Genomic DNA, 17774 nt, shown 5'->3' on the forward strand with positions numbered 1-17774 from the left:
TTTTAAAAAATGATTGTCGAAATTAGTTACATATCCAAGAATTATGAAAAATGATGAAATGTGAGTTAATTGATGTGTTTGTAATGAAATTATCAGCCCAGGCAATACATCAATGTTATTATTTTAGTAAGGGGGGGACGATAATGTGGGTTTTAATTATGAAAAATGATTGTCGAAATTAGTTCCATATCCAAGAATTATGAAAAATGATGAAATGTGAGTTAATTGATTGATGTGTTTATAATGAAATAATCAACCCAGGCAATGTATCAAAGTCATTATTTTAGTATGGAGGAGGCGATAATGTGGTTTAAAATCATAAAAAATGATTGTCCAAATTAGTACCGTATTTAAGAATTATGAAAAATTATGAAATGTAAGTTAATGGATTGGTGTGTTTGTCATGAAACAGACAATATATCAAAGTTATTATTTTTTAAAGTGGGGAGGGGCGATAATGTGGGTTAAAAATATAAAAAAATGATTATCGAAATTAGTAACATATCCAAGAGTTATAAAAAAAATGATGAAATGTGAGTTAATTGATTGATGTGTTTGTAATGAAATAATCAGCCCAGACAATATATCAAAGTTATTATTTTAGTAAGGGGGGTGGCGATAAGGTAGGTTTTAATCATGAAAAATTATTGTCGTATATTAGTAACATATCCCAGAATTATAAAAAAATAATGAAATGTAAGTTGATTGGTGTGTTTATAATGAAATAATAATCTCAAACAATACATCAAAGTTATTATTTTAATAAGTGGGAGGTGATAAGGTGGATTATAATCATGAAAATCTTTTGTCATATATTAGTAACATATCCAAGAATTATGAAAAATTATAAAATGGGAGTTAATTGATTGGTGTGTTTGTAATGAAATAATCATCTTAAACAATATATCAAAGTTATTATTTAGGGGCATAATGTGGGTTAAAATTATGAAAAATGATTATCAAAATTATTAGCAATTCCAAGAATTATGAAAAATGATGAAATGTAAGTTAATTGATTGGTATGTTTGCAACGAAATAATAAGCCCAAGCAATATATCAAACATTAATTTTTTAGTAAGGGGGGGGGTCGATAGAGTTTTAACAAAAAGGCTAGAATAATATGATGGTGTCTTCATTCATGCTAAACACCCACAGAATGCCTAGCAGCAATATATTACATATGAAAGACGCCACTGTGGAATTTCCACAGGTCCCACCAGTTATTATTATTATTATTATTATTATTATTATTATTATTATTATTTTATAGTAATCTCAACATTTGGATTTTTTTGAACATTAGGTCAGTTCTTTTGACTTCAGACATTCAAGCTGTCTCAACACTTTTGCCATTCCTAACATCAGTCTTTTGCAAAATTGAAAAAAAAAAATGACTTTGTCAATCAGATAAGGCCTGGTACATACTTGGTCCGGGTTTAAATGCACAGTAGTAACTTTAACTCCAGCACAAGGACTTAGGGTTAATGCGTGCACCTGACTTAGGGAAGGGTAAGGGAATTTACCACCAAAGACGGCTACTTGGCTGGTTCCCTATCCAGTCGAGTGTAAGCAAATATAATCATCTATCAAATTTTCCCGAGTGTCTAATCAAAACAGTGAGAAGCGCAGCATGCAAGAAGGCGGCAAAAAAAAAAAATTCAATATGAAATAATGAGGAGGTCGGATGCAGAAATATAGTTTACATATTCTGTTTTATATATGGATTTTATTTATCTTTTTATATATAAAAACAAATAAACAAACAAACAAACAAACAAACCCCCCCAAAAAAACAGAATTCAAAGTAGCAAAAGAAAGAGTTCATTGATGGCGGAGAAGAAAGAGTGGTCGCCATTAATTCCAAAGGAAAGGGGGGGGGATTAGTTCCGAAATGGGGTCAACAGTTTGTTTAACGGTTCATCTACATGGTAAACTGTGGTCGAGTATCTGCCAGATTGCAACAAGACAAAAGTCTTTTTGGTTGGGGATAGAGAAGGAGAAAATCACAAATCTGTTTCCCACGCAAGTCCAAATCAAAGATCCTTATTTCCATTTTGGGGTAATATGCTTTTTTTTGGAGCCCAATAAAAAAAGGAAAAACATTCTTTGCTCATCATAGTTAACTCAGATTCAACCTTATAACGTTTTCTTTTTCTTTTTAAGGTATCATTCGCTTTATCGCCTCTGATTCTATAAGCCGAGAAAACAAAAAACATTACCTTCTCTCAGTGCAACATGAACCAAGACTGACTCTTTGTCTTTCTCCCCCCCCCCCTCCTTCCCTGCTTCTTGGATGCTGCTAGTGTTCCCTACGACCTCGGCATAACCTCACATTGATTCCTAAAAATAACTTTACCACAGCAGCGTCGCGGTTGTTTCCGCTCTGCCATAGACTTATGTCCACTGTTTGACTTGCGTTCACTCTGAGGTCTCAGTTTTCTTCCCAGGCCTTCAGACCATGACAACCCATTTATGGTAGTTTTTTGTTATGGTCACAAGCGTTTCAATTACATTTCCATAGTTTAACCAATTCCCGTTTCAGATCTTGATATTTATTTATTTTTCATGTTTTTTTCTCTTGTACTCTGGTATCGAAAGATCAGACTATGCCAATAAGTGAGCAAGTTCTCTTGTTTTGTTTGGAATGTTCATTATTAAAATAGAATGAAGAAAAAAGAAAGAGTTTTGTGTTTTTCTTTTTTATCGATTAGTTTCGTCTTCTTTTTCTAATCAAAGTTATTTCGTTTCAATGATTTTAAGTAGTGCATAAAAATTAAATTGTAAAGTGACAGTGAAACAGGGTGGTTTTTAATTATTTCAAATACCCAAGCAAGAAAAGTATTTTGCTTTAATCAAATTAGCATTTTATTTAAATATGATGATAGGCGTGCTTGAAAGAAAATAGTCTAATACTGTACTAATGGTAATAGTTGTAGTAGTTAGGGGTTACAATGCACAATACTCCACTTTTTAGGTTTATGAAATAAAGAGGTGCTTGTTAGATGGTGATTTTTTAAACCAACGCACTTCAGGTGAAAACATTATTACGTACTTATGTGTCATGTCGAAATTAGTATATATTCCAAAAGTTACGAAAAACGATCCATCAAAGAAATAATTATAAGTCAAAATAAAAAAAAAACTATCAAATTCAGCGGCTTATAGGGTTTATCATATTTTTTAATGTTGGAAAGTTCGCAAGATCCAGGGGAAGTAACTACAATTGATAATTTTTACTAAATAAATACCGCCCTTTTTTCTTTGGGCGTGGATTATTATTTTCTTGGAATTGTGGATTATTTAAAATACATCTAGCACATGTTCTACTGGATCATTTTTCGTAATTTTTAGAATTTATAATAATTTCAATATGGCATACAAGTATGTAATAATGTTTTCATCTGAAACGCGTTTATTTAAACAATAACAAATTTGCACAAGCACCAAAAAAGAATATCCTATGTCAAAAATCGTCATGTTATCTTTATGTATGTATATGGCATAATCACTTAACTTCGATGATTTAACAGGAACCGGTGTATCAATGATACACCGGTTCCTGTTAAATCATCGAAGTTAAGCAACTTTAAGCCTGATTAGTACTAAAATGGGCGACCATTTGCGAATTCTGGATGCTGTATGTACTCTCCGCTTATCTCAGCATTGTTTCCGGTCGTCCTGAACTTTTCCTTGCCACTGGACTCAAGCAATGCTGATTCAAGAGAGGTGTGGTTGGAGATTACGTAACCCTTGCCTCATAATTACATGCGCAGTTACCCTGATAGTGAGTATCCATTGTCTTTCGAGACTGAACGGAAGCTTCCATCTTTATATATAATAGTGGAACTGGTGTTCTGTCATAGTCTTTGAAAATTGAGAAAACCAAGAGCCACAACGCCCCTCATCTCCAAAAATATATTTGCCAGAAAAACTCTTTTCACCCAAAATGCTAAGCATTTAACCACGATATAGAAAATATCTGTAAACAAAACCGTGGCGAAGATGAAAACAATCGTCCAAACAGAAGCAGGTGTGTGAGGACTGGATGAGGCGCAGCACTCATCTTCATACAGCATCACAGTGCTGCTATATACCATGACCCTGGTAGTGAGAGGGATAGTTTGCTATGTGAGAACTGAGCACAGTCTGCAGGACTTACTTCATGCCAAACTCACAACTGCATACAGCAGTCAACATGGCCACAAGATAACAAAAGAAGTCCATCACTTGGTTTACGTTATCCAAATTTACCTTAGTGCAAGGTCGGCAGTCAAGAGGGTGTATCTGCCCCAGATATCTTCTACACTTGTAGTGTAACATTTTAACATTGAACAAAACTTCACACGTGTCGTTTCCATGAAGTGGCAACAGTTTGCAGAACTGACTCCCATGCCGACTTTATAATAATGGCAGAGCCAAACTCACAATCATATCCAGCGCTCAACATATCTCATCATCATCATCATCATCACCACCACCACCACCACCACCACCACCATCATCATCATGCAGTCTGTCAGCCTTGACATTGACTTGTTAGAGCCTCGGTGCTTTATCCTTCGGTACAGAGTTTTCATCTTGGCTCCTAACTTGCTTGCACAGTTTAGGGGTAGTATCTGTTGCACATCAGATAAACACCCTCTGACCCTCCAATGCTCATGTCCAGTGGAGCAAACCCATGACGACTGGCAGCAGAGGAGGCCACAGCTTCTCGTCCAAAGTAATCTCAGCGAGGTAAGCAATCGCCCTATCATGTCCGCTACTACGCCTTTTCTTTCTTGATCAGGTTCCATAAACTTTTAAGGAAAACTACAAAGCAGCAGCAGTAGGATTTAAAGTCAGAGTTCCCATCTCTTAGCCTTTTGCTGTGATAAGGCCCACAAGGCAGTGATGTTTGATTTTGGGGTTGGTTCCCCTAGTCTTCGCCCAACCAAGACAATGGGATAGGGGTCGTTAGTGTGTCAGGGCGTGTCCACACATCGGTAGACCATAACACACTACCTCTGGGGTTCCCTACTACTCCGAGATCTTCCAAAATTTAGCCTGGGGCCACAAGGCACGCAGTTACAGTGTGTGGCTAGAACATAGCTACAAGATAATAAAATTTATTATAACAACCTATCTACAAGATAATAAAATCTATTATAACAACATACCCACAATATAATAAAATTTATTATTACATATCTACAAGATAATAAAATTTATTATAGCAACATATCTATAAGATAATAAAATTTATTATAACAACATACCTACAAGATAATAAAATTTATTATAACAACATACCCACAAGATAATAAAATTTATTATAACAACATATATACAAGATAATCAAATTTATTATAACAACATACCCACAAGATAATAAAATGTATTATAACAACATACCTACAAGATAATAGAATTTATTATAACAACATATCTACAAGATAATAGAATTTATTATAACAACATATCTACAAGATAATCAAATTTATTATAACAACATATCTACAAGATAATCAAATTTATTATAACAACATACCAACAAGATAATAAAATTTATTATAACAGCATATCTACAAGTTAATAAAATTTATTATAACAACATATCTACAAGATAATAAAACTTATTATAACAACATACCCACAAGATAATAAAATTTATTATAACAACATATATACAAGTTAATAAAATTTATTAAAACGACATATATACAAGATAATAAAATTTATTATAACAACATATCTACAAGATAATAAAATTTATTATAACAACATATCTACAAGATAATGAAATTTATTATAACAACATACCCACAAGATAATAAAATTTATTATAACGACATATATACAAGATAATAAAATTTATTATAACAACATATCTACAAGATAATAAAACTTATTATAACAACATATCTACAAGTTAATAAAATTTATTATAACAACATATCTACAAGATAATAAATTTATTATAACAACATATATACAAGATAATAAAATTTATTATAACAACATATATACAAGTTAATAAAATTTATTATAACAACATATCTACAAGATAATAAAACTTATCATAACAACATATATACAAGTTAATAAACTTTATTATAACAACATATCTACAAGATAATAAAATTTATTATAACAACATATATACAAGATAATAAAATTTATTATAACAACATATATACAAGATAATAAAATTTATTATAACAACATATATACCAGATAATAAAATTTATTATAACAACATATCTACAAGATAATAAAATTTATTATAACAACATATCTACAAGATAATAAATTTATTATAACAACATATATACAGAAAATAAAATTTATTATAACAACATATCTACAAGATAATAAAATTTATTATAACAACATATCTACAAGATAATAAAATTTATTATAACAACATATCTACAAGATAATAAAATTTATTATAACAACATATATACAAGATAATAAAATTTATTATAACAACATACCCACAAGATAATAAAATTTATTATAACAACATATCTACAAGATAATAAAATTTATTATTACAACATATATACAAGATAATAAATTTATTATAACAACATATCTTCAAGATAATAAAATTTATTATAACATATATACAAGATAATAAAATTTATTATAACAACATATATACAAGATAATAAAATTTATTATAACAACATACCTACAAAATAATAAAATTTATTATAACAACATATATACCAGATAATAAAATTTATTATAACAACATATCTACAAGATAATAAAATTTATTATAACAAAATACCCACAAAATAATAAAATTTATTATAACAACATACCTACAAGATAATAAAAAAGAGTCCACCACTTGGTTATCGTTTTCCAATCTTACCTTACCACAAAGTTGCAGTCAAGTGAATGTATTTGCCTTAGATACGGTCTACATTGATGGTGTAACATTATACCGTTGAATAAAACTTTGCCTATGTCGTTTCCATGAACGCATACTTTTGCACATATATGCTCTCGCCAGTGAGCATTCAAGAAAAAAATCAATAAAACAAACGTCTTTCTATACATATGTTGCACGGGAATGTTTATATGTACTGGTTTTTCTTTTATAGTTGTTTCTTGTTCTCGTTCGTGCCTGGCCGTTTCCTATGTGATTGTGTTGTCTAGTGGCTGTTGAATGGCCGTTTAAATGAGACAAATAAAACAACTACTCGTGCATGAAATCACAATATATAATTGCTGAGTTTTCATGGTTTTATTTATTTATTTATTTATTTATTTAGAGAGAGAGAGAGAGAGAGAGAGCTTCATCTTCGAGTGGAAAGTCCAATATGACTAATGAACTAATTATTTATTTACTTATTTAGTGTTCTTAACTTTGTTTAAAGGATGAGAATTGACAGACACGGATAGACAAAATCTCAAAACAACATTCATTTAGATTATCTCTACATTGTTGGATGCATCTCATATGAGAGACTGGCGAGAAAATCTATTCTCTTTTTGAACATGTGACGTCATCTCATCAAATTGTTCGACTCTCCATTTCTAGAACGTTTTGTCTAAGGAGCTGACCTACCTCTGAACCCCGCTTCAATCACGCAATCTGAAGCGGAACATATTTCCATTTGCTGTAAGGTTATCCTAACATGTACTAATGTGACCCTCACTAAAGTTCATACGCGTTAAGTTAATCCCTACTTAGGTAAGGTCCCAATATCTGGTGTTAGACTTCCGAACAAGCCAGTAGACTTAGCGTAAATCAAAATGATCGACAAAATGGCTGCCAATATGGTCACCATTATCTCAATTTATTAAACGTGTGTGCACAAAGTGATGATGCATGGAAGTGAAACCTGGTCAGTGTGGGTTGAGGATATGTGTTGCATGAACAAAGAAAATGATATGATGGATGTGTAATGTGAGTCTGAAAGGCTTAATTTTAATGACACCAGAGAAAGGGTAAACCTTGATAGTATGGGGAGATGTACGAAACAAGAGATTTTGATGATATAGCTATGTTGATGCATGGGAGTTTTTCGGCCAGTAAATGTAGAACAGTTGAGGTATCAACTGCACACTTCACAGAAAGCCAAAAAAACATGGGATAAAGTGATAAAAATTGACTTGAGAGAAACAGGGATAAATAAAGGTCTAGCCAAAGATGGGTTAGTTTGGAAGTAAAATTCCTAAAGCCGTCCAACACATGCCAGCATGTAAAACAGACATTAAACCAATGATGATGATGATGATGATGGTGATGACAACCACAATAACGATGACAATGCTGCTGCTGCTGATAATGACGATGCCGATGCTGCTGATGCTGATGCTGCTGCTGCTGCTGCTGCTGCTGATGATGATGATGATGATGATGATGATGATGATGACATCGATAATAATGATGATGATGAGAATTTTGAATGCTAATCTGTTCTGTCCTCAGTCAGAGGAGAAGAAATCTTTCTAGATCAAAGCAATTTTTTTTCTGGATAATAGAATCACATCCTAAATACATGGTTTTATTTGCAAAACTTCTTTTTAGCATAGTTTTGTCAATATCTTTACTGTCCTCCAAGAAATCTTTCCAGACTGAGGCTATTTTAATTTTTTTCTTCCAATCCAAAATGCCCCAATTTTCTCATTAACAGATATTATTACAAAATACTTGAACTAATGCAATTTATTGTTTTCTTAGGAGTGTTGGCTTAGGAATCGCATCTTCCTTTTCTCGCTGTGGAACGATGTTGGCACCGTTTTCAAGAGTTTTGGTGAGTAAAACATGGTAAAACTTGCAGAGAACGCTCTGTTTTACGGTTGTTTTAAAAATGGAATGGAGATTTAAATTTCGTTCCGTTTTAATCTTTTTTTAATTGCGCATGCAAAAAAAAAAAAATCGAAAGTAATTGATAAAATAATAAAAATTAAGTTTTAAAAAATTGGATAGTTGCAAATATCAGAAATTTTAGGAACAAGAAGATTTTAGTACGTGGTCTCTCATTGAACATGGAGTATTGCCCAAAACGGTCATATGTTCAAAGTGCCAAATTCCGAAAGCCATTCTTAACATGGGGAGGTTGGAGGTGTCTATTCCAAAAGCCATTCTTAACATGGGGAGGTTGAGGGTGTCTATTCCAAAAGCCGTTCTTAACATGGGGAGGTTGGGAGTGTTTATTCTTTGCAAGCATACCCAAAAATCTATAAAACTCAACGTTTCCGATGTGAATGGTGAGATGGACTTATGAAAAAAAAATACCAAAAAGGTATACCAAATTGACTTTTCACGTTTACAAATTAAATTATTTCGTTTTTCTTAATATTTTTTTTATCTATAAAAAGTACGATTGTGGAATGTTATTCGTTCGATTACTTTCGATTTTGGGGGTGCATGAGCAATTTAAAAAAAAAAAAAAGATTAAAATGAAACGAAATTTAAATTTCCGTTCCATTTTTAAAACAACCAGAAAACAGAGCATTCTCTGTAAGTTTTACCTAAAACATTATTACTTTCTTTTTTTTTTTTACATTGCTTTTAATCGGTAATGTAAGTTTAAATCCTTGGCATCTTACTCTTTTTTTCACCCCCAAACAAAACATATAGCCACTTTGAAACGTAAGGAGCTACTAGGTGGGATCGCATCTGACAGGAGACTGTGGGGAGTTGGGCAGCGAGATGTTTGTCTATATTACATTTAAACTTCTGTATGTTAGTACAGTCAGGGAAGCAGGAAACAGGGAGGGAATTCCAAAGTCTAGCAGTCCAATGGGATAAACATTAGAGTAGAAGGTTTTCCAGCATCTAGGGATCTCAACAGTGATGGAGTGGGATTTTGCTGCTTGTTAATTTAGTCAGGTGCGTGTACATCGGGGGGGGGCACAAGTGCATTCAGTTCATCAGAGGACATTCCATCAAAGTACTTGTAAAACAGGCACAGGAGTGCAACATGTGTTGATGAGTTGGCGCTTGGCCAAAGTGCGAGATCTATATTATTTCAGACTCTTTTTTGGACCTTGCGTGTGCATTGTGGCAATGAGGAAAATTAAGAAACTTAAACCTTTGTCACCAACGACACTGAGGATGAGGGATTTTTAAGAAACTCAAAACTTATGCCATACAGAACATTGGCGACAGAGAATTCTTAAGGAAATTTTACTGAAGAACCTTAAAAAAGGAGCTACAACATGGGCGATAAGAATTTAAAACCATTTATTTGAGAAGTTTAAAAAGAAATTTCCCAACCTTCAGTGCTAAAAAGTAGGTTTCATCGGTGGACTTGAAAAAATAATCAGTAAGTTGGATTATTATTTCCTCACATTAAGTGAATTCCGTTCCTTTACTCTAAACAAAAATTCATTGATTTCATTTTGTTTGTAACTCTGTGTATGCATCGGGTAGTGTCAAATTACCTTGCTTATGGGCTAAGGGTTAGTTGTGATAACGGTGTGTTTGACACAAAGTTTAAGAGAGCCTAGATTTCGAGGAAATGATAGAATATGTTTTTATTGTGATATAGAAAAAAGTAATTTCTCAACGAAGTAAACATCTGATGCCACGGGGTCTGGCTTCACGTGCATGGAGATGTCAGTAATAGACCACATGTTTTATGTCAGCAAAGCACCCACCTTACAGGAATGTTTGCTATGATAAGAAATAACTTTAATGAGGGAGAGAGAGGAGAAAGGAGAATTAAAGGGAGATATGGATTAAGAGAAAGAGAAGGAAAACAATTTCAGAGGAAAGAAAGAAAAACGAAGAAGAAAATTAAAGAGAAAGAGAGAGAGAGAGAGAGAGAAATGGTAGAGGAGAAATTACAAATCTCATAAAACCATTGTTTTGTTAGATGGAAAGGACTTGACTGCTGGTCATTGGACTGAACCCATCAGTTTTGGGGCTTTAACACAAAAGCTGGAAACCTCCCCAAAAGATCTAAGTGGAAAAGCTGTTCCTCTGACTGAGAAACCATCTGAAAGAATCCAAGTAGAAAAAATCCTGCATCTTAAAACCGTTAAGAACCCAAATTGTACCTGAAATATCTTATGAATAATTATTCTTGTTTATAAGAAAGTGATCTACAAGTTTTATTGAATTGTTTGGATTGTGGAGAGTAACCCAGTTGATTTAAGATCTACCTTGCACCTGACATCAAGCTACAACTGACAAAAGCGATATACCAGCCATTCTCCAGAGCACCTATCAGAAGAATTCAACTACAGCATTTGATGACGAATGGGCAACTCACAAGTTAAAGGTATTGCCATGCAGACGTAGGGTCATGCGCATTTTGTGTGCTCTGAGCATCAGAGCGGTAGTTCCAGTAACAAGTGTCTGGTTACATTTTGAAGGGTCATCACAAGACGAAGATAGGAGTGTAGCCACGGGAACTTAGGGTTAGCCCCTGTGTTTAGAGACTGGAAACGGCCTGATTATATTAGCGAGTCACATAATTGAGAGAGACCCCCTCGTCTGGTTAGATGTTAACTTTTAACAAGAAAGGAGCACATTATTTTTTCTTTTTCAAAAAAAAAGTATTATTGTCGAAACTATACACTTGTGTTTTACTGTGAACTAAAGTCTAACCGTAAAAAAACTTGTGCCGTGAAAATCTGATACAAACAAATGAGTGGTAAAGACAGAGAAACATGCAATGAATCAACCAATAAGGTTTATTGTGATGAAAAAAGGTTTTATACTTTGCTTGCTTTCTTATGTTAGTAGCTTAAGATTTAAACTTATAAAGCTGTACTTATAAAAACACTGTTTAAACATGAAAGATTTCAAGTCTACTATCATTGAATTGGTTAAATACCAAATGGATCAGCAACTAAAAAACAAAGAAGAAATACAAAGATTTCAAATGGAACAACATGAAAGAAGTAAAGAAAAATTACAAAAACTTTTACTGGAACAACTACAAAATCTATTGGTACAACAGCAAAGAAAAGCAGTGAAAGACTGTTTGAACAACAATAAAAAAAAACAGCAAATGTTTGAAGAATTATTAATACAACATTGTCGAATAGGAGTTAAAATATTAAGAATGAAAGTGCATTTCTTCAAAATGCCAGTTGGAGTGAAATTAACAATTTCATCCATTCCCCAGAGGAGGATAAAACCTTCTCTTCATATTTCAGAAAGCATCAAAACCTATATAAAATAAATTATGAAAAATGGGTAGATTCTAAAAAAGTTCACCTACTACTCCAGAAAATAAGGGACCACCAAACATAACAAGTTCATAGACTATATTTTACCTTGAACAAGCGAATTGACTTTTTTCTAAAACTGATAAACTTTTAACAGAACTAATTAGCCCGAAAACCTCTCTGTTCCATAAAAGGTGGAAAAGTCTCAACTTAACCAGAAAAAACAACAAAGATTTCTTGAAGTTTGCATCGATCGTCAATAAACACTGTGACTTTCTGAACTTAGTATGGATAATTGTAAATGCTAAATGAAATATATTTTGTTTCTACTTGTGTCTTTCTTACAAACCCTTACAGGACCACAAAATATATATGAATGATGCTGTTTACTTGAAGCATTGTATGTTATGCATAAAATATTGATATAGAAGAATGTGTTGCCTATAGAAAAACATATATTCTTTATTTCTTTGTTTTACTTCTTTCTACTCACAGATTGAATATGCTGAATGGGCCCCAAGTGCTCTGTTTGGTGCAGGTCTTTTGATTTCCACCCTGCTCATCAGTGTTTTCCTGCCTGAAACGAGTAAAGTCCAGTTGCCGCAAACTATGGCTGAACTGGTCAAATTAAAGAATCAGAAAAATTTGAAAAATAAACTCGACCAGGTTTACGAACAAAATGTCAAAGATTGATCGATGTAGGCTTTTTACATTTGCATTAACAAGATGCATTCACCAGGATATTTTTTCACATCATCTCATGTGATCACTTTTTGAAAACTTTGCAGACCAGTACAACAATCATAATGGGCCCTCCACCTACCACTTACTAATTCTTTTTTAATTTTCATTAATACTTTTGAATACTTTCGTGTAATTCATATTACTCGAACTACTGCTCTGATCTGAAACATTTCAGCCGATGTAACCTCCAACCTTCTTCAGGTGTATCAGCATCTGCAAGGACCTGTGATATAAGGGCTAAGTAACAATCATTTGTAAGTGACAGTGTTCTGGAGGTTTATGGTTCAATCCTCAGTAGGACCATACTAAAAATACAATTATGAATTACTTAAGAATGGCTGACGGAATGAGAACAAGTTACCGCCATGAATTAAATAAAAGGTTCTATTTGAAATGCCATATAGATTCGACACAAGGATTCCCAAGTTTCGCAAGATGCATCTGAAAAATGCCTATGATTTTATAAAGATGAGAACAGTAGTTGAAATAATCCAAATTTTCGATCCTCATTTAAAAAATTCGGCAACATATTAATTAAAAACAAAATTTTCAGATTCTTCTCACAAAAAACTTGAAAAGTAAATTTAACATAAATTATTTTCAATTAATAAGTTTTAATAAGAACATTAGTGAAAACGATTGCATGATTATGAGTTTTTTAATCGGATGATTGGGATAGATCGAACTCATTCTGACGAAACAAAATAAGAAGATTTTGTTTTAATGAGTCGAGTAGCAATAAACCTGGCAACATCCCCTCTATGGAACAGAATACCATGCAGTGGGGGTAGGGCCTCTTCTCGTCCCTACAGCCCTTTTCACAGAGAAGAAATGTTGTGATCCACTCTCTGCTCGATTGTTATGTTCATGATAGATACTCGACTGAGCTCCACTTTTTGTTCATCCCTACAAATCATTCACAACAGGAACTCTTCTAGCTACAACCACAACAGAAAACATTCCTTTCTTTCTCTCTGCACCAAAAACCAAACAGAATTTTGATGAAAGTTTCTTTCCTAGAATATTTCATCTGCAAGATGCCACGAGGCTGCTTCCCAATCAACTACAGCATGGTCGTCTTCAAGTTTAATGTAAACAAATATGTGTTAAGCCATCATCTTGGCTGATCAATTCTTCTTAAATAATATTCCATACATTCCACCCATTGATTCTAAATTTCTTATTGTGGTATTCATTATCCAATTGACAATCTCTTTAACCCTTATCCTCGAGTAGCTTATACACATGGATAAGTGGTGACTTATTTTAAAGCTTTCCAGCTGACTCGAATATTCAAGTCAAATATCAACAAATACCATTGTTCTCAATCTTCTTATTGCATTATTCAGTATTCAATTGACAATCTAAGTGATCCTTATCCTTGAGTGGCCATTGGCCTTGGTAAGTAGTGATTCATAAGTATTAAAAAAAACAACTCTGATGTTGGTGTGGGATTTTAGCTATAATGATGCAAAGTTATTTTCATGCAGTCGGTCGCACTCAGGAATTTATCCCCACATGTTGGTAAATGATGACGTTGTCTGCTTCTGGTCCTTTTTCATTTAGTTTCATTGTAGTTAGATGGCACGTGGGATTTATTAGTTGATGTAGAAAAGACGCTTTGAAAATAAGTTTAGAAAATTTAGCAAACGTGTCAGGAAAGTGACGTAACAAACAGGAAGAAGAAATAGAGAATGTGATTTATAAAGATAGTCTAGTGATCCTCTATCTATCGGACTGGACGTAATGTTGACAGAGAGCTTCTCTCTCTTCTCACAGGGAACTAAGGAGAATACTAAGAATATAACATTACTGCACGCATATAAAGAAAAATATACTACGCATTATGCTAAAAGAAATCCAAACAAAAATAAACCTAAAAACAACATTAAACTCCAAAACGAATATGTGTTGTTGTTGTTGTTACTGTATTTCGATAAAAGATCAATTTTTCGTCACCAGTCACAAGTCTATCCAAAAAAGGTGAAACAAGTTGGCGAGAATGGAGAGAAGAGCAGATGTTGACTCGTGGTTTGAGATTGTATTCAGGCAATTGATGAAGCACCCATTTTCCAAGTTTAGGAACTTTTCCAAATTGTAGAAGATGACGATGAACAGTTGTATGGTTTGAACTCAGTTTTATTGCCAATTTCTCAAGTGATAAACCAGGATTTCCTTCGAGAGCTGCTTACAGAAACTTATCATCAAACTCAACTGGACGTCCGATTCAATCTTCATCTTCAAGAGTGAAAACCCCACTTCTCAATTTCGCAAACCATCTTCTGCAAGTTGTTTCATTCACTCATTCCTTTCCATAAACTGAGCGAATATTTCTAGCTGCTTAGGCTGCTGACTTTCTTTTCTTGAACTCATAAAGCAAATGATTCTTAGGCCACTCCATGTTAGTTGGGTTGTAATCAAGTAAATTTAATTTTTATCGTTCTGTAAAACAAAAAAATGTAATTAGTTAAAATGCATCTAAACATAAAAGTGGGGGGAAAAAATACACAATATTTTTAAAGTTTAGTTCAATTTAAAAACAAAGGTAACAATTCGGACACAACTTATGGGATGGCCTGATATAAGGAGGTATAATTATTGCAATCGCTGCTACACAAAAGAAAAAGATATGGAAACGTGCAACTGCTGTTACTAAAGGGAGAAAGAGGACAACTCTATACACATCATGGCACGTCGTTCTAACAAGAAAAAATGATAGAGAACAGTAGTTGAAATAATCCAAATTTTCAATCCTTATTCCACAATCATTTCTAAGTGACAGTTTTCTGGAGGTTTATAGTTCAATCCTCAGTAGAGCCATACTAAAAATACATTTAATGAATTACTTAAGAATGGCTGACAGAATGAGAACAAGTTACCTCCATGAATTAAATAAAAGGTTCTATATGAAATTCCATATAGATTCGACGCAAGGATTCCCAAGTTTCGCAAGATGCATCTGAAAAATGTCTATGGTTTTATAAAGATGAGAACAGTAGTCGAAATAAATCCAATTTTTCGATCCTCATTTCAAAAATTCGGCAATTCACAAAAAAATTGAAAAGTAAGTTTAACAAACTATTTTCAATTAATAAGTTTTAATAAGAACATTAGTGGCATCTATAACTAACATTCCGGCATCACAACCATTAGAGCTGCTGCCAAGAATTATATGAGCCATATTAATTGGGGTCTGCAGATTCCTAATAGCTATGTATCATCATCAGATAATGATCCTTTTTCTGTCATTCAGTGAGAGATTTAACTAGTGATGGGACTATCCCAATATTTTTTCCTGGTTCCAATACAGCTACCGATTTTATAGTAAATTTCAGATTCCAATACAATTACCAATTCTGATTCTTTATAAATCTCTAAATAATTTACAATTGAGTTGTCATTTTCTCCTAATTACAGCAAAAATACATGTTAAATGTGCATATATTTTCTCAAAAAAAAAACAACAAAAAAACACTTGGTGGGGGGGGGGGTCTATAGATTTTAGTTTTACTGGTAGCTTAAAATCAATAAATAGTTATTATTTCATTATTATTACCAGCAGTGGAAGATATTGCTTTAAACAAAATCAAATAAAAAAAAAAAGATAATTATAGGAATCATTTTTGGCATTGGAAAATAGACACAAATTTTTCCGAATCTAATACCCCCAGAAGGTTCTGATTTTTCCTATTCCTGATTCGGATTAATCGTCCCAACACTAATCTTAAACAATTAAGCAATGTCTGTAAACGAGAAAGACAATTCTACTTATTAAAATCGTTAATTCTCATAATTATTTTTTTCTAATAGACTTGATATTAAACAATATGATTATCTATCGATGTACATCATGAAATTATTTTTTCATAAACTGTAGTAGTTATTTATAAGTAGGGCTATGACAAAAATGTTTTTCATTGTTTTGATTGTTTTGACTCTCTAGTGTATATCCGATACAGTTAGATACAATTAATCAACCGAGAACAACATCACTCTATATAAAAGCATATAAGATATCAACGGATACACACTCAAGAGTCAAATCAATGAAAAAATATGCTGTTGTCATAGCCCTATTTATAAGTTATTTTCGTTTATTAGAAAAAGATATACTAAAATTCAAAAAAAATTATAAAGTATAGATACAAAACTTTTTTAAAAAGAAAAATAGATATCATAATTAAAAAAAAATATATGTATCAATTACGTTTCTACACAATTGTTTACTTATAGTTGTTTGCATATATTACGAATGTAATTAACCTCATTCATAGCACATCCTATTTTGGATTTGGTAACTACTATTACTGTACGGCATAATCACGTTGACAAACCGGTTCCCGCTGGCTCACCGAAGTTAAGCAACGTTGAACCTGGTCATTACTAAATGGGTGACCATTTGAGACTTCCAAGTGCTGTATGTGCTCTCCGCTTATCTAAACCACGTTCATGGGCCCGAAGATGACTTTTCAGGCCAGCATTTGGCTTGCACATATGGCAGGCAAAGTTGTGTGTTCAAACTTATCAATTCTTTTTTGGTTTGATGAAGTGTTGTTCCTGAATTGGAGCTCAACTGAAACATGAATGCACATATGTAACCAATAATGTTTGTATAATACACAGACTATATATATATATATATATATATATATATATATATATATAGAGAGAGAGAGAGAGAGAGAGAGAGAGAGAGAGATACACACAGAATACTACATAAGGGAAATAACTCTACTTAACTCCGATATCCACCACAATAGTTATTTCCCTTAGACATTATTATTCAACACTACAGAAAGATAATATGTATATTAGTCCTCGCGCGAAAGAGCGGACACAAAATGTTTTAAATAATAATAATAATAGAGTAACAATAACAAAGACTTTCGCTAGCGAGGACT

The 17774-nt window shown here is 32.9% G+C and overlaps 1 protein-coding gene across 1 annotated transcript in view; it reads left to right on the forward strand.

The window, feature by feature from the left end:
* The window catches only part of LOC145260495 (solute carrier family 22 member 21-like), a 36686-nt gene extending 19229 nt beyond the window's left edge, over positions 1-17457 (forward strand). The window contains exons 4-5 of the mRNA XM_080118605.1: positions 8684-8756; positions 12625-17457. Coding sequence (XP_079974731.1) covers positions 8684-8756; positions 12625-12822 — 271 coding nt within the window. The 3' untranslated portion in view covers positions 12823-17457. The remainder of the gene's footprint in view (positions 1-8683; positions 8757-12624) is intronic.
* Positions 17458-17774: the final 317 nt, after the last annotated feature.

The sequence above is a fragment of the Euprymna scolopes genome, chromosome 36, assembly GCF_053919585.1.
Source record: "Euprymna scolopes isolate OS-2025 chromosome 36, ASM5391958v1, whole genome shotgun sequence".
Taxonomy (NCBI): Eukaryota; Metazoa; Mollusca; class Cephalopoda; order Sepiida; family Sepiolidae; genus Euprymna; species Euprymna scolopes.